Source organism: Cricetulus griseus, chromosome 4, assembly GCF_003668045.3.
Source record: "Cricetulus griseus strain 17A/GY chromosome 4, alternate assembly CriGri-PICRH-1.0, whole genome shotgun sequence".
NCBI classification, from domain to species: domain Eukaryota; kingdom Metazoa; phylum Chordata; class Mammalia; order Rodentia; family Cricetidae; genus Cricetulus; species Cricetulus griseus.
In genome coordinates this window covers 52,238,384-52,256,757 of record NC_048597.1, presented here as the reverse complement: position 1 = coordinate 52,256,757, position 18,374 = coordinate 52,238,384, and the positions used below count along the sequence as shown (strand labels likewise).

General features: G+C 44.2%; 1 protein-coding gene across 1 annotated transcript in view; it reads left to right on the top strand.

Moving 5' to 3' along the window:
• Positions 1–11,343, top strand: part of Fstl1 (follistatin like 1) — a 54,297-nt gene extending 42,954 nt beyond the window's left edge. Inside the window, exons 7-11 of the mRNA XM_027412705.2 lie at positions 2,594–2,712; positions 3,979–4,091; positions 4,387–4,497; positions 6,946–7,022; positions 8,698–11,343. Coding sequence (XP_027268506.1) covers positions 2,594–2,712; positions 3,979–4,091; positions 4,387–4,497; positions 6,946–7,022; positions 8,698–8,742 — 465 coding nt within the window. The 3' untranslated portion in view covers positions 8,743–11,343. The remainder of the gene's footprint in view (positions 1–2,593; positions 2,713–3,978; positions 4,092–4,386; positions 4,498–6,945; positions 7,023–8,697) is intronic.
• Positions 11,344–18,374: the final 7,031 nt, after the last annotated feature.

The window sequence follows — 18,374 nt, the reverse complement described above, 5'->3', positions numbered from 1 at the left end:
CCTGGCTGCCAATGCTGACACCTGCATTCAATACTCAGGACCTACATGGTAGAAGAAGAAAACCAACTCTTGTAAATTGTCCTTTGACTTTTACACATATGTTGTGGCATGACACTCCCACATACATACACAATAAATAAATAAATAAATGTAATTTTAATTTTTTTAAAGACAATGATTTTTCCCAAAGCCAAATGAGAAGTGTCTGCACGGTTTATTATAAGCATTCATTCTGTCCTGTCCTTAAAGCATGGAGCTGTTGGGCATAGGACACTAATTCCAAGAGGCCACTTGGGATTTTGTAACCTTTTGTAGATGGAAGCTGGCCTCAGGCACTTCTGATACCTGCTATTAAATTTGATTGCCAAATACTCAGGCCACTCTGCCACTCAACACATCTCCATGTCCCCAGGCAGTAACACTCTTACAGGCTCCTAGGGGAAGGGAAAAAAACACACAGCATGGCCACTTGGGAAAACAGCTTTTCTCTGGAGCATTCTCCCATCTCAGAAAGCTTGCTGACGGATTACGAACACAAAGCCCCTCTTCCAAGACATCTACAGGAGATGCCATCCCACCAGGTCCACAGATGATGTAGATGAAAGAGCTGATGTCTCAGACATCTCTGTGGCAGAGCCTTGCTCTCCAGCCCAGCTGGCTTTCCTCACACTAGATTAGAATGGCAAACCTAATGAGAATTCAAGTAAGGCTCACACTGCCTCTCCCCTCCCAATGGTCCAGTCACCGTTTCTTTGATGAACTCAGAACAGAACAAAAGGTGAGCCTGGTGGAAGAGCCTTTTGTACCATGTTGTCTTACCTGTGTCACTAGATGGGGGGGCTCTTAGAGGGTGGGGCTGAAACTGGAGCCAGCCTTTTTATCTCCCTGATCCTAGCATCGTATACCCAGAGCCCCAGCTGCTTTATGTGAGTGAAGTCCTGGCTCAGCCCATCTCCCCTGAACACTATGTCAACATACAAGTATGATTCTCTAGCATGGGTCTCAAAACATTCCTCTCCCTTCCTTTCTGCAATCCTACAGTCAAAACAGAAGAATGTTACTGTCTCAGAAACAGAGCTACAGACGGGCTTACAGAGGTATCCAACCTTAGCAGCGGGGTTAGCTGAGTGAAGAATGCTGGCTTCTGGCCAGGGGTTGAGATGCCACTGGGTTTAATGCTATTTCTGGGCAGGTACCAGATGGATGAGATGAGATGAGATTGACAAGAGATGGGATGTCCCCTTGGTTTCAGGCCTACGTTCTGGTTCTCCGATAGTTGAAGTGTGCACACAAAGTACTGACTTTTGAGAGCCAACTGGACTGGAGTACCAGGTGCCCAGTTGGTGACTGTGTACCTACTGCAGGACCATGGCTTCCCCTACATTCACTCTTGTTACCAGGCAGGGGACAGGGTTTGCTCTAGTTGTACTCAGGAAAGTTCTTTGGTCCTCAGAACGCCCCCTCCCTGATCAGGCTTATTGAATTTTGCATCTTTAATTAATCAAAACCTCACATGTGGATTATAAGGAGATGCTCGGGGCAGGTGTACAGTGGGTACATAAAGAATGTCTCAGACCTGTCCCTGAGAATCAGGACAAGAGTGACAAGCAGGTTCTAAGCAAAGGTGTAATGGTTGTCTCGTGTGTTCCTCTCACTGCATATGCCGTGGACATTTTACTTGCGGCACGTGGCAGCCATGAGAGAACAATTGGCTATGTTTTGCCCCTGCCCAGGAGTCTAGGCAGACATTTCTTCCAGACTCTTTTTCACAGTGTAAGGAATCAACTTAAAAATAACTTGGGGATGCTGATCGGTTCCCAGTGAAGCCTAAGAAAAGTGTAGGAAATGGAGGGGTCCCCCTAGGACTAGTTAGGATAGCAGCAGCACCCAACATAGAATTTGATCTAAACCCTCCAGTTGATGCTTCCTCCTGTTGCTAGGGGTTCAGCATGTCGAATGACTCCAGATGGCTGAGGCCTTAGTTTAGTTAGCGTCTTGCTTTGGAGGGAATGATGCCTGACCTCACCATTCCTTGGTCAGTTGGGTTCCTGTGGTATCACAGGTCATCAGCCTGCACAGCGTAGCCTGAGAACCTGTGTGCACATATGCACTGACACTGCAGTGCAGGGCAGAGGAGGCGGGAGGCTGGTAGGCTTCTGTGGGCCCCAAAGGGAGCCTGGAAGATCATTTGCACTGCTGCTTCTCCTGAGCAGCCTGTTAGAATCATACTCCAGTGTGTGTGACAGTGACACTATCAGTGGTCTGTGGAGCAGTGTCAGGGAGAGGGTCACAGGGTATTCTTAGGTAATGCAGACATCTATCTGTTCAGGCTGCCCTCCTGAGCAGGAAGTATACTGAAAGAAACCCCCTGATGGCTTCTGCTTAGGCACTTCCATTTGCTCATCTTGGAGTACCACTTCCTAGTTTGGGTATCCACTGATCTGAGTCACTGCTATTGTAGTTCCTTGTGGCCAGGTGAGGACAGGATTGGAATCTATTAAGAATTAGATGAACTGAGGGGTCAGGCCAGAGAGCATACCAATAAAACTGGGGCTTCCTAAACACTCCTGAGAGATCTCTTCATCTCTTCTAGAACTTTGATAATGGTGACTCTCACCTGGACTCCAGTGAATTCCTGAAATTTGTGGAGCAGAACGAAACAGCCATCAACATCACCACTTATGCTGATCAGGAGAACAACAAACTGCTCAGGTGGGGAATGAGGGTCTGGACATACGGTCCCCAGGGAAGGTTGCCTCAGTGAGGGGGAGGTGTGAAGCCCTTCCACCAGCAGAAGAGGGTCCAGTGCCAATGCGAAAGAAATAGAAAAGTAGGATTTCTGTTCCTGATCTATTCTGTGAACGTTATAAAACTGGGATAGCAACATTGGTATCTGAGCAAGAGGTTATTGTTTGGGTTTAGAACTTGCAAGGAGAAAAGACTGTAATTTTAGAATAAATCATCAAGATCTTGCCATACCCACGATGCTTCTGAGTATGGCATCTAATATTCTGCTGTTGATCTTCTGACAGAACTGTGTTCGTGTATTCTCTAGTGGTAAATCTAAAATCGTTTCATTCCCGGTGTTTAAGATGATCAGTACTGTTCCATGTAGAGTTCCCTAATTGCTATAAGCGTTTGTTCTTCTTTTAGCATTTTCTTAGAAAAAACTTTTAATAAACAAAGAAACTTCTGGTATGGTACTAGTACATCAGGAAGAATTAAACATAGGAAAGTTGCCTCTCTTTTGTTCAAAACAAGTTCAAAGTGCAGCTTCCATGAATCTTTCTAACCATAGTCCTGGACCATGCATCTTTTAGTAACCTGGATTTAGGCAATTTGATAATTTCAATGTTTGACCCTCAAAACATCCCAGTGAGGGAGTGACTCTCCCCCCTACCTATAGAGGTAAGAAAATAAACTCAGAAAGGCTGAATAACTAGCTCAGGAACATTTGAGTAGGAAGTAGCTGAGCCAGGGACCAAGTCTTAGTCAACAGAGGGAGTGATGGAGCCAAAGTTCTATAAAACTTCTGAAAGACCTCTTTTTAGAATGGTGATGGTGGTGATTCTTGATTGAATTTAATATTCTTTCGAGTCCTGTATTCCTTTTCATGATTTCTATCATCTCCTGCTATGGTTTTTCTGGACTGCTTAACTTGACAGTCATACCCCGGGAAAAGGCAATCTAGAGGAAGGTATGCAAATAGTGAGAGCATTTGTTAATCAAGGTGGACAAAACTGTTCACAAAACTTTAGTTGTCCTTGGGGGAGCATTTGAACAGCCTGTGTAATGTGATATCCAGTCTAACAGCTGAGTAACTGGGTAATGGTATGACAGGCCAAAGAGGAGAGAAGTGTTTGCAGTGAACAGTCATCTTGCCTGAGGCTCCAGGTGTCTGGAGCCTTGTGCTTCCTTCCTTTTGTAGGGAAGAAGCCACCTCCTTGCTGATAGTGCTTCTCTTGTGTTTTCTTTCAGAGGACTCTGTGTTGATGCTCTCATCGAACTGTCTGATGAGAATGCCGACTGGAAACTCAACTTCCAAGAGTTCCTCAAGTGCCTCAACCCATCCTTCAACCCTCCTGAGAAGAGTATGCCTAGTCTAGAAACTGAGTGTTGTCAGGGATGGGAGGATTTACAGGAAAAGGAAGGTGCAAGTCAGAAATAACTGGTAGAATACTCCAGAGATACCAAACTAGCCCCCATCCGTGGTACCAGTCTGTCATCAACCCACTGTCTCTATGATAGGGTTAAGGCCATGAGTTTATGGAGCATTTGACCATGAGAGACAAGGCAGTCCTTGTCTGGGAAGGGGGGACTGTACCAAAGACACCACCTTGTTCTACCCTCATGTCCTAACTGTTGCCTTTATTTATGATCCAACAGAGTGCGCCCTGGAGGACGAAACATATGCGGATGGAGCTGAGACGGAGGTAGACTGTAACCGCTGTGTCTGTTCCTGTGGACACTGGGTCTGCACTGCAATGACCTGCGATGGTGAGCCATACTGAGGGCAGGAGGAGGGAGCAGAGCTATGACTTGAGTGAAAGAAGGTGATGTGGGTATGAAGGGGAAAAGAAAAGCCAGGGACTGGAAGTCAGTGGCAGCCCCACAGCCCCCCTGGGGAGCATTGTGGGTGTAGCACTTGTTCCAGACGAATCGGGTGTGAAAATCATTCCAGAGACGTCAAATGAGAGAGAATGGTGGCTCAAAGCACCAATAAATGTCAGTATCAGACCGAAATAACCATCCTGAAAGAAAAGCTGATCAGTGAGAAATATGTACCAGGGCTCTTTGTATATTAAGCGACTTAATCCTTGTGACACTTGAGGATTTATATATATATTATATTTATATATATATATATATATAATATTATTATTATATAAAGGGTATATATATTATATATATATAATATATATATATAATATAATATATATATATATAATATATATATTATATATAAAAGGGTCAGGTGGTCAGAAATCAAAATGACCTTAATTTGCCATACCAGGCAGGGAAAAAATGTAAAAAATAAATTAGTTAAAAAATTAAGACCATTGAGACAGGAGCAAGACAGGTTGGGAACATATAGGTGTTGGAGTTTGGGAGGCAGAGCAGAGGTCAAAGAGTACGTTGGAACTACTCATGTCCCATCAGAGACTTGAGCTACAGTGATGTCAGCGATCAAGAGGGAACATACATCAAAGTCAGACTGAAGCAAAGAGCCGGATGAAAGCAAATCAGAGGATATTAGAGCGAGATTCACACTTTTGAGTGTGAAAAGAAATGTCAGTTAGAACCAGACGTAAAAGTTCTACCTGCAGGAATGACCCCAAGGTTATATTTTAAGAAGTTAACTGAGGCAAGAAAAAGTCAGTATTTAAAGTTATGTTCAGGGGATTAGGTAAGATGGCCACTGAGCAATAGCAATCAAAGACCCACGAAGCACTCTAGCCATGGAGCCCAGAACACCAGCAGTATAGGTGGAAGCCAGTGTTATCCATAGGTTCACTAACCTTCCTAGGTCCAAGTCTGCTTCAGTGTGAGAGAATAGATGGCCAACCTAACTGTAGGGACAGATGAGAAAGCAAAAGAGGCAGTTTAAGGACAAGAATTTTCTAGAAGACAGTGGAACTGATAGCCAGACAACCACGCTGTAGCTACTGAAGCATCAAAGGGCATCTTTAAACAGGGACCCAGTTTGCCTCAACCAGGAAGCACCCCCGTCTGTCTTCCCAAACTCCCTTCCATATATCTAACTGCTCTTGTCCTTGCTTTGTTAAGGTATTCCTCCTCCATTTTAAGATGCATGAGTGAGAGTGCACTGACTTATGGAACACAAACACAAACATCTGGGTAATAAGCCAATCACAGTGCATCCTACAACACCTCACTCCTATGAGACTGTGTCAGTTTCCATAGCCACACTGTGGGCTGCTTGTCCTCCTCGAGGAAAGGTCGGTCTATGGGGCCTCAATACGTCTTGGTGTACAGGCTGTGACATAAGAGGAAATTGAAGAGGCATTTTCAGGCCAGTGTCTGAAAACTAGCAGTGTCATATTAGATCACAAATCTCAAAGGCACAAACAGGGCATTGAGATAACACCAGAAGGGGCCAGGGCCATGAGTGCTGGCTATGAGGGATTAGTGTCTATTGTTTCCTAATGGTAAGTGTTGTGTTCAGCAAATGGATTCCCAGGCACCCTTCCAAACCTTCTAGATTATAGTCTACGAAAAGAACATCTTATGGACCTGTGTAGGTTTTTGCTTTTTGTTTGTTTGGTCATTTGGGGGTTTTGTTGTTGTTTTGTTTTGTTTTGTTGGGATTTGTTTTGTTTTGTTTTTACTGTTTTTTTTCTTTGTACTTGAGAAATGTTTGTTACATGTCGTAGTTATCAACCCTGGGTGTACAGAACCCCCCAAAAAGCAAAAACTCTGGGCCCAGATACTGCTCACCCCAATCAGTTATATCAAAATTTCTACAGGTGAAAGCCAGGCAACTTGAGTTTATTTTATTTGTCTCTTTATTTTGTAGTTCTGGGGGTTGAGCATGGGGATGGGGTTCTTGGTTTGTATGCTGGGCAAGTACTGCCAATGAACTGCACCCGAGCCAGAAATTACATTTGCAAATGTTCCCTGGAACATTGTGAGCATGTGGGAGCCACTGAGAATCACTGCCCCAGGTGTGTCCTGAGCAGGACTTCGGTGGTCGACATTGCTTTTCTGTAGGACTAGTTTGTCTTGTGAGTTAACGAGAGCAGCAGGAACTGAAGCCAGAGGGTAGGGGTAGATTGCTTATTTGTATTACTCTGAATGACTTGATGCTCAGAGAGAGGTGGGCCATTCAAGTCTCCTCCACAGGTTAAGTGGAGAGTCTGTTAGGTAGAGCCCTCCCCGGCTTAGCATAGCCCCCGCTACTCTGAACTTTGACTTTTCTTACAGGAAAGACTCAGAAGGGGGCCCAGACCCAGACACAGGAGGAGATGACCAGATATGCCCAGGAACTCCAGAAGCACCAGGTGAGCAGCCGAAGTGCTGGTTCAAATGTCACTGTTGCTGCCTGGCTCTTAATCCACTCAGCAGCTGTCCGGAGCCCCAGGAGATGAGGGAAACAAAACACACTTCATTTAACCCAGTAGATCCCAGAGGATGCTACCGAGCCTGTACTACCAAACTGTGGTCCCTGAAGGAGTTGCTGGAGGTGGGAGGGGCTGGGGTATCTCTCCTTCCATCAGCCAGCATCTGAGAGCTGCTACCTTGAAATGATTCTTAGCATTTCTATCCTTGGGCATGTGTGGGCAGAGTAGACTCCTAAGATGGAGAAAGCCCCAAGGTGCAGATGCAGGTGTAGACCATGAAAGTCAAGCTCGTGTTCACTGCGAAACATTCAATACAAGGCAACTGGACATGGAGCACCAAGCATGCCTAGTCGATGTCAGCCTATGTTGTCAGCAGTTTCTTAGAGTCAGTTCTTAAATTAAGGTCGAATTCACATGTCATAAAGTTTACTCCTTTTAAAATAAGCAATTATGCAAGTGAGTGACATTCAGTGCATTCCTAAGATTGTTGGCCATTCCTCATGGTAAATTCCAGAGTGTTTTAACATTCCCCAAAGAAACCCCATGCCCATTAGAAGTAACTCTACTTTTTTTCCCTTTCCCTCTGCCCCTGGCAATTGCTAACCTATTTTCTGACTGTAGATGTGCCTGGTGTGGGCGTGTCATATAGAATGCTCTTTTTCTGTCTGACTTTTTGCACTTGACTTAATGCTTTTCAGGTTCATGCTTAGAGTGTGAATCTACCTACTATTGACTACATACATATATGACATTCTATGTATGTAGTCAATAGTTGATGGATATTTAGGTGACTTCTGGCTCCGATGAAGGATGCTGCTGTGAGTTTTACTATTCAAGTTCCTGTGTGGACTATGTTTTCACTCCTCCTGTATGTTTAGGAATTGAATTCAGGACATAAAATAATGCTGTGTTTAATCCCCAGGGGATTGGTTGCCAAACTTTTTTCCAAACACCATTCATTGTACATCTCCCCCAGGGGTCTCCATTTTCTTCACATCCATGATAACATTTGTTACTATTATTCTCTATTTCATCTGACCTACTGGATGTGTAGTAGTATCTCATTACATTTTCATTTGCATTCCTCTAGTGTCTAATGGTGTTGTGTCCTTATTGGCTATCTGTACATCTTCTTTGGAGGAACGTGTCAGGCACCGTTGTAAGAGCTGGTACAGTGTTGCCCTCATGTTAAGGGCATTAAGATGTAGATTTAGAAATACTTCCAAGGACACTAGGAAAGCTGAACAGCCAAATTCAAGCCCAGACAGTATGCCTCTGGGACCTATTGATTCTAGTTATCTTGTAGGACATGGATTCAGAACATTTTCCCTTTAGTATCCTTTATCATTAGAAGTGTGGGACAATAATATGATTTGCTTATTTCATGAGATGTTCATATAGAGTCAGCTCTATGTCAGTAAACCACCCCTGAATGACCACACCACAAATTGGACATAGCCTCGTGTTGTTTGTCTCTCAAGGAGGAGCCGTACAAGTACACAACTAAAATCTAGCATAATCATGTGTCCATTGATGCTGTAAGTCTGGGGGCCTGGATAAATGCCACCAACTTTTTAACATTTGTACAATGATTATTTCCTCTTCCATCTCAAAGGAGACAGCTGAAAAGACCAAGAAGGTAAACACCAAAGAGATCTGACAAGAAGCACCTAGCACCATGTCTGCAGCCCAGCGCCTCCTCCTCTTCAGCGCTGAGTTCAGTATACTCGAGTGTCTGCTGTGATCACCAAACCACCAGTATTTGCTTGTCAGGCAATGAATATTATTTTGTTTGTTTTGCAATGAAGGAAATGAGGGTGGCTGGCTAGCAGGGAGAGGCCACAACCTTCATTTCCAGGAGTGCTTTAAGAGAAACTAAAGGGCGCTTTGGGGCTGGAGGCAAGTAAGGAAACTGCTTCATGCTGGCAGAGGAGCAGACCCGGGTCCAAACGAATCCTTTCAGGGGTCACAGCAGCCGCTGGAGGCTACAGGGACAGCATGTGATGTTGGGGGGAGGGCTGAGCTGGCTCTGCTGGAGGAAGGGTGGGGAGCTCTGTGGAGAGGAATCCTGCTGCCTTTGACCCTTGTCACCAATGTCAGCATTAGAGACCTGCAGCATATCTGCTTCCCCTCGGTCCCAACAATCACCCGAATATACAGCCATCCCACTAGTGTCCTGCGTCCCTCAGATTTGGATGGACTTTCTAGGAGGGTGTGTTTAAATGATGCAGATACTTAAATACTTCAAGCGCCATAGAGACCTAACCAAAATTTTAAAATACACTTTTTTTTTTTTTTAACCAAAGGTGCTATTTCTCTGTAAAAGACTTTTTTGGGGCAAGCTGATTTCATTCCTCAGTTATTATCATTATATTATTGTCATTCTTTTAGTATTTCATTTTCTTGACTAGATATTAGGCTTTTGTAATTTTTTTTCGGTAGTCCTACTGTTTCAGAGGTGAAAGGAGTTTGGGTTTTTTTTCTGGGTACAGGGAACTCTGTAACATAGATGACCCCTTACCCTGCCACATACTACACTAGATACAAGCCAGACCTGCACCACCCCACCCCGGGCTTCCAGAAGGTCAGCTACATGCCAATAAGTGTGAGATGCCTCGGACAGAAGCTATAGGATGAAGCATCTTCATGGGCAGTTATTGAGATCCAAAGAGTTCATTTGCTTTACAAAAGCAGGTTATCCCAGCCTGCCAACACACAGTGATCTGAGGCTAACTGGCAGAGTGACCCTGGCCCTGTCTGCTCCTATTCTGGGTGCCAGTTTCCTTAGAGTGGTAAGAATGCATCTTGGGATTTAATAATTGATACAGTTTGTGGTTTAGGTAACTGGTCCAGAGGGAGCTAGAGTCCTGTGACTCTGCCTTCTCCTTAGAATAGATGAAACCATACAAAAAGAAAAGACAGCCAGTAGCAGCATGGCCAGGTTTCGCCTTGGTCTAAATGATCCTTTCATGTGGCTGGGGTGAGGACTTCATGAGTCAATCTGCCCAGGAAGAGAGCATGAAGGAGAACCTCCAACCTTCTCAACCTGGTGCACATGAGTGCAGTCTCTTCTTGGAGTCAGATTTCCCCATACAGATGAAGGTAGAAGTTTCCAGATTTGAAAACAGTATAAAATGAAGATTGCAAGTTAGTTATTGCAAGTCGGTTCTTTCTTTGGACCTCTGATTCTTAACTCCCTTACTGCCATGTTTCATGTGCTTTTAACATCATACACACACACACACACACACACACACACACACACACACACACAATATCAAAACCTTATCTCATTTGCAAAACTCAAACTATAGACTCTCCAAATTATTGAGATTTTCCTGCATAGGCAAGTGTGGAAAGTTGGGATGGGAGTGGAATTCCTCCTAAATAGTTTCCCTGTTCTCATGTGAAAGGAGACAACTCCACTTTGTTGAGTGTTCAGAGCTTTTATGTCCCATCTCATTAGAAAACTCTTGAACCCCTTGTGCAGTCCAGATTTCAACTCCCTCTCCAAGTGCCTTGGAGAACTCACAGCAGCATGCCTTAATCAAAAGTTTTGCCAGTCCTTGGCCATGATGGGAGAGGGCAGAAATATCAGTTTGCTCAAAGCAAAGACCCACAGTGTCTGTTCACCAGTCATCTTTAGAACAGTGGTTTTCAACCAAGACTATCCCACCCCATAACATTGAATACCCACGGGCAAGCCCACATTCCTCTTGAGTCCCATTACTTCTGTGTGAGCAAGGCCGCTGTTGTCTGCACCACCATAGATTCATGTGATGGGTAAGCCATTCATGACAAGTTGCTCAGTAGCCTAGTTTGGGGAGCCCTGGGTACAGCTTTTCATGAGACCAACAAGCATGATTGTGTCAAGCTCAGTTCCTACAGTCCTCCAGAAGCCTACTGGAGGTTCCCTGGGCCTTCTGTGTTGTCTTTTGTTTTTTAAATAAACAGCAGTGTCTCTTAAGATTCAGAGCCCCGGGAAGTCTTCCCCTATACATATACCAGGACTCTGGATACTAGTGCCAGTCTTGAAAACAGGCTCCTCCATCTGTAACCAAGTCCATGTGAACAGTCTGAATTCCTTGGTTATACCTATGATCTAAATAGTTAAACTTCAGGAAACAGTTCCAACAGATTTCTGTTGCCCATGTAGTTATGAAAATGCATTTGTATTTAGTGTGCTTCCATATTTCATTTAACTTGTTTTTGTAATTTCTGGGTTTTGTTACTATGAATAAATAAAAATAAACAAATAGTTTTGCTGGCTTCCTTTTCTCCAATGAAGGCCAAATGAAATTATGAGAGTGTTTACCTTTTACCACATAAAAGTAGGTTTGAGATTCTCTGAGTCTTGGTGGGGGTGATATAAATGCATAATTATTGCTGGGCATTGGTGGTACACTCCTTTAATCCCAGTACTTGGGAGGCAGAAGCAGATGGATCTCTGTGAGAGATCAAAACCTGCCTGGTCTCCAAGAGCTAGTTCCAGGACAGCCAGAGCTGTTACACAGAGAAACCCTGTCCCGAAAAACCAATAAATAAATAAATATTTCCTTCTATTTAACATTAAGCCTTAGGCCACCATGCATAGCAACAATCATGTATTCTCAGCATTTTGTTCAGTTATGAGTTTCCAAAATAATTGTTGCCCAAAGCTGACCAAGGCTGACAGCAACATAAATCTGTGGCTTGTAAAGAAATATCTAGAAGGCACATCACAGCTGTTGAAAACAATAACAGTAGTTTTCACACTGGGATCATTTGCCTCCCCTGACTCTGGCTTACAGTACCAAACATGAGTTCCTGCCTATGAAATGGGCTTTAAATCCAACCAGAAGATAGTTTGTTGCACCAGTAATGTTCATGCCACTATTGTACCGATGGGCACATCTTGCCTGGAAGATGGTAGTGCAGCGTGCTGGTCCATAACTACAAAATATTATGTGTAACACTTCTCCCCCAACAGCAAATCTGTGAGACAAAAAACATAATTCTATAATGAAACTTTTTTATGTGGATTAGAGAGAATCTACCACTGTCCATTTCAAGCTCCAGTTGGCTTTGGGATTCAGCAGTTAAAGTAAGATAGTTTTATCTAACTCAGTTAAGGAGAAGAGTTAATGTAAGATTGGAGTCTGCTTCAAAGAGAAGTTGTACTTGAGAACAAGAGCTTGATAAATTCACAACAGCAGTGATAAAACATCTAGAATGTGCTCAGAAAAAGACAACTTGTTGAAAGGAATCTAAACTGAACAGAGCTCCAACATTTGGCTTCTGTCTTAATTAGGTTTACCATTGCTGTGATGAAACACCATGATCAAAGCAACTTGGGAAGGAAAGGGTCTATTTTACTCAGTCTCATATAACACAGTTCAAATGTGAGGCCAGGAACTCAAGCAGGGCAGGAACCTGGAGGCAGGAACTGACACAGAGGCCATGGAGGGATGCTGTTTAATGACTTTTTCCTCATGTCTTGCTCAGCCTAATTTCTTATAGAACCCAGGACAACCAGCGCAGAAAACAGCACTACCCACGATGAGCTGGGCCCTCCCCAATCAATCACTAATTAATAAAATGCCTCTTGTAGGTTTGCTTATTGCCCAATCTTATGGAGATATTTTCTTCCATAAGATGTTGCTGTTATGATGCTTCTTCCTTTGATGACTTTAGCCTATGTCAAGTTGACTTAAAACTGGCCAGAATAGTTTCCTACAAGCAGAAAAGTGTAGACTCTAGAAGGCTCAACTTGAACAATGAAGTGCAAAACCCTGTCGCCAACTGTAGTCAGGAGCAGGTCTTATTCACTTAGAGTGAATAGCCAGCCCCAAGACTGAGGTCAGCAGGATCAATCAGTGTCTGGGGCCACCTATTTGTATGCCCTGCTGTAGAGCCCGAGAACTATGAAGTGCATCTCTCCAGCAGGGTAACTAATACTTAGGAGGACTTTAAAATATAAAGAGAGGGCCTCTGCTACCTCAGTGCTCCAGTTGCTTACCATAGTCCCATTGCATTTTGACACCCTGATGGGTCCAGTCTGGAGAGACTTAGGAGGGTGGGAGAACCTGCACAGTCAACAGACTGCAAAGCTGGGTGAGGTCAGTAAGGGCCCCTGGTAGAAAAAGAAGAGAACCTTTTAAAATGAAGACAGCTTGAGCAGACACTGGGCACTTGCCCAACACAGAGATAAACTACTAGGACAACAGTATAAACCACAAGAAAATAAGAGAACCTCAAGTCCAGATGACAGTCCCCACCTGCCCATGCAGAAAATTCAGCCTCCAATTTTTGAGTAACCAAAATGAAACTGCTCTGACGTTTCACTTTTAAAACCAAACAAAACCCCCTACAGTTTAGTAGGATTTTTATTCTTCCATGTTTAAATGTTTTGACTTATTTATGTATATGAATCGTTACCTACATGTACATATGTGCATCACATGTCTTCCTGGTGCCTGTGAAGTTCAGAAAAGGGTGTCAGATACCTTTGAATTGGAGTTACAGATGCAAGTAGGTGCTGGGTGCCAAAATCAGGTCCTCTGCCAGAGCAGAGGTTCACTGAGCCATCTCTCCAGCCCTTTCATTACATTTTTTTAAGAGCTGATTGCTTTATTTTAATTCTATTAGTGGTTTGTCTGCTTGTGCGTGCACGTATCACATGCCCATCTGGTGTCTGTAGAGGCTAGAAGAGGGCATTGGCTCCCCTGAAAGTGGACTTACAGACAGTTGTGAACTGCCATGTTAGGAATTAAAACCATGTATTTTATTCTCCTCCTTATATTTATCTAATTTTGCTTTCAAATGTTCTCATTATTAGGAATTTTTTGTTTTGTTCTTTTTAATTTTTTTAGCATCTCCTGCTCTTTTATCTTCCCTCTGTAACATTCTTCTCCACTCTCTTACCTTTTGTTTATTTTGCTTCCTCTTTAGTTTCCCTTGTGTCATTCATTTGTTATTTATACATTCATTCTTAACTGGAATTCACTTTGTAAACCAGACTGGCCTCAAAATCATGGCAATCCTCATGACTCATCCTCCCAAGTGAATGATTTCAATAGCCCACTCTCATTTTTACATAGATCATTCAAACAAAATAAAAATCTTTACAACCAATGAAGACACCTCAGACTACATCTTAGATCAAATTGATTAAACATATATCTACAGAACAGTGGTTCTCAATCTTCCTAATGCTTCAACCCTCTACTACAATTTCTCACATTGTGGCAACCGCAAGCATACAATTATTTTGTTGCTATTTCATAGCTGTAATTTTGCTACTATGAATACCTGAAATGCAGGATATCTGATCTGCAACCCCCACAGGTTGAGAACCACTTTACTAAACTAAACTAACAAGGCAGCCTACTGCTGGGAAAAGTGTCCACCAATTACACACCAGACAAGAAACCGATACCCATGGTACAGAAAGAACTGCAAAATGTAAGTGGCAAAACACTCAAATCAATAAACAGACTACTAAACTTAGTGACAGTTTGCAAAAGAAGAAACACAGAGAGCAAATAAATACTTCAAAAATCTTCAACACTCTTAGTCATTAGTGCAATGCAAATTAAAAGTAATTTCAGCCCAGTCAGAATGGCTATTGTGAAGAAAACAAATGACAACAAATGTTGGCAAGGATGGGGAAGGGGGAGGCCGGACGCTTACCCACTGCCAGGGGATGTGAAAACTAGTGTAGTCACTTCAGAAGCAGCATAGAGGTTCTTCAATAAATTAAGGCCAGAACTGCAATGTGACTCAGCTACACTCTACATATCCACTGTCCACAATAGCTAAGAAAGAGGACTGGCCTCAATGTCTGTGGACTAATGAATGGATAAAGAAAATGTGGTACATATGTACAAAGAACTTCCTTCAGTTCTAAAGAAAAATGAAACCATGACATTTGCAGGGAAACAGATGGGTGGAAATCATTATGTTAAGCGAAATAAGCCAGACTCAAAAAATACTACATATTTTCTCTTCTGTGCAGTAACTAAATTTACGTGTGTGTGTGTGTGTGTGTGTGTGTGTGTGTGTGTGTGTGTGTGTGTGTGTGATGAAATTAGAAAGACCACCATGAGAAAGGAGGAAGAATTCCTAAAGGAAGAGGTGAAAGAGAGGGTAATGGAATTCATATGGCATAGAAGCGTTAAAACAAAACAAAACAACTCTTTGAAGAAAGGAAGGAAGCCAGCAAGAGGGGGTAAGGGGACCTGGAGAGATAATGGAGGAAGGGGATGAATGACAACAAAGTGACTTATGAATGAAATGGCATAATGAAGCCCATTACTTCCTTTGTCTCAAATTTTTAATGAAAGAAAACAAAAACGAAAATGTCATCCCATTCAAATATACCATGAAATCATCTCATTCCTCGTATCAGTTGTTCTGTCAAGAGATGAATTTCGGGCACAGCTGCACGGATGGAGCCAACTTAGCACTCAATAGTCCAGTCATTACCCTTGAACGTGGCCTCCTCATACTAGGGTACCGCCATGGGCATCTTGCAGATGCCCCCACCCCCTGACAGACCCAGAGGAAAAGTGCATGCCCCTCATTCTGGCCCATGACCACTGGGAACAGGCCGTGTTTGCACATATCATGCACACTGCTGGCACAGGCTCCCTGACTCTGACAGACTCCAGGAAGTGCTCTGTACATTGACTTATTGACTAAACTTGCCTGCAGAAAGAAAGGGCAGGTAAACAGTGTCAGCCACTAACACCACCCTGGTGTACTTCATTGCTCAGGAGAGACACACACAGCATACTCTGGCAGCACACTGACCACCTCTAGGACAAGCACGGTCTTTTTCACCTGTACTTCCCTGGCTTCCACCGCCCTGAGGAACTGTTGCTCAGGATGTGAAACCTTCCAGCAGCTCACAAGTCCAGTGTCTGGCTTTCTGACATCACACACACACACACACACACACACACACACACACACACACACACACACACACACACAGACACCCTTAGGAACTCTGGCTCAGCACAATCTTGCTACATTTGCTTCTGAGCGGTGACCTTGAACAGTCCTGTCATTGGCTTTCCTCTCTTCTCACCCCCTGCTGCATGCTTCAGGACGTGATAAGTCCAATTTACATGCCTGTCTAAATCATACAGGTCAAGCCACTAAAGCCCCATACCAGCCTTGAGGTTCCTGCTGAGTTCACTTCCTACTTAACTCTCCTGTGAACCCAGGCCTGTCAGGACCATGGACTGTGTGTCAAACACTGCTTCTCTCTTGCCCATTTCCTTCAGTGATGCCTGTCTTTCCTCCATTGTCTTCCAGCCCCTGATAGTCATAGGGACCTCAGCCAGAACTGCTTTCCCTCATATTGCCTAAGGTTATGTAGCCTTTGTCTCAAGGAGCGATGAATGGTTACATTACACCCACCTCCATGGCCCTCCAAATACCTCATCTGTCCCCATGCCCCACAGCCTTACAAGCCAGAAGTCTCTTACAATCTAAGCAATTCAAGGCAGAACATTCCCTGATTATCATAGTTTCCTGCACCACACAAGATCGAGGCCCTCATCTGAATGCCGATTCATAGATTTTTCCCTTCCTCCATAATAAAGGTTGGATTGAAGGGACCAGCCCCCCATTTCGGCAGCCATGACAGTAACATGTGCTCGCTGTAACCTTGTCTTAGTCACTAGAGGTTAGGTGCCTGCCTCGTGACAAGGAACCAATCAGAAGTTGGCTGGTGGCGCTATGCTTTAGGACCCTGGGTGTACTTTGCAGACAAGCACACAGCAATGACGCACAGAGCATAGCAACCACCCTGGGAGGGCCTATGGGCCATAACAACCAGTTGGCCAATCAACACAGGGCAAGCCCTCCAAGCCTGGAGGCACACCAATCGTGAGCCTGTGCGTACCCCTAGACACTCCCCTACGCTGCCCTACAAGATTTCTCGGGAGCCCCTTGGAGCTATCGTTTGTAGCCAACCGCCATGGTGGGTGGACAAAAGACCCAAGCTAACATGGGGCTAGCTCGTTACATTACAATAAAGCCTCATGCAGTTTGCAGCAAGCTCTTGAATCCGCCTGGTGATTGGGGTGACCGCAGTCGTGGCCTGGGACCCCGGATACCTGAGTTTTCCGGGGGGTCTAACAGGATCTGGTGTATATCTTTAAAAACAAAAACAGGATCCCATATAGCTAAGGCCAGCCTCAAACTCATTGTGAAGCTGAGTGACTGCGAACTCGGATCCCCTTTCCTCTACCACCAGGTATGTGCCACCATGCCCGGATTAAATGATCATTTACAGGGAGGAGCAATCCTGGGGCTTGAATTTAGGACCCTGAACACACTAGGCAGGTGAGCTGCCACTGAGCTCCAGTCCCAGCTCCTGACAGCTATCTTCTAATACTTCGTCCTTCCTCTTTCTGTTCAACTCTTCCCCTGGGTTCCAAGTTTTTATCCCTCTAAAGAAGAGTTCTTTAGTATGGACCTAATCACCAGTCTCTCTCTCTGGCCAGTTGACTGTAAGAACGAAGACAACACCTCCATTTCATCCTCCCTTCTCTCCACTTTTCCTGCCTCGTCAGTGGCTATTTCAGAGAAAGACATGTTCGTGTCCTTTCCCTGTGCTGTAATTCCTTCCTTAAATGGGCAAGTTCTTCCTGGCAGATAGCTCAGCCTCAAGTGTCTTCTCACCCACAGCAGGGGTCATGTACCTCCTGCCATAGCCTGCCTACATCATGGGTACCACTTCCAGGGCTTGCAATATATTCCTCCACCTATCAGCCATTCTAGGGGGCATTCCTGTAGTCACATGCTACATCCCATACAGGAAGATGATCACTCTAAGATTTCCCTGGCAGGTGATCCATCCTCATCTCAGCCTCAGATGTGTGTCTTCTCACTCAGAGCAGGGGCCAGGCAACTGCCACTGCAGCAAAGAGGTACACAGTCCCTTGTGGAGAGGAAGCCATGCTGGAGTTGTGCCATGGAAGCTCCTCCCTTAGGCAGACAAACCCATTTGCATGTCTTATGCATAGCAGGAGTCATGCAACTGCTGCTCCCAAACCTATCTTTGGTTCTCTTGGCCCCTGTGTTGTGTGACTTTTCCTGTGAAGACAAAATCTATTTACCCCAGATAGGACATTGACAACAGATTAAAAAAAAAAAAAATCCTCTCAAATCTCAATTGGTAAGCCAGTAAGTTTTGGGGTGGGGGGGGTTACAGGATCATGGATAAGAGGCTATGTTCTCATATCTGCACCACCAGAAAGCCTACCACAGCATGTGTGATGACGTACAAAAGCTCCT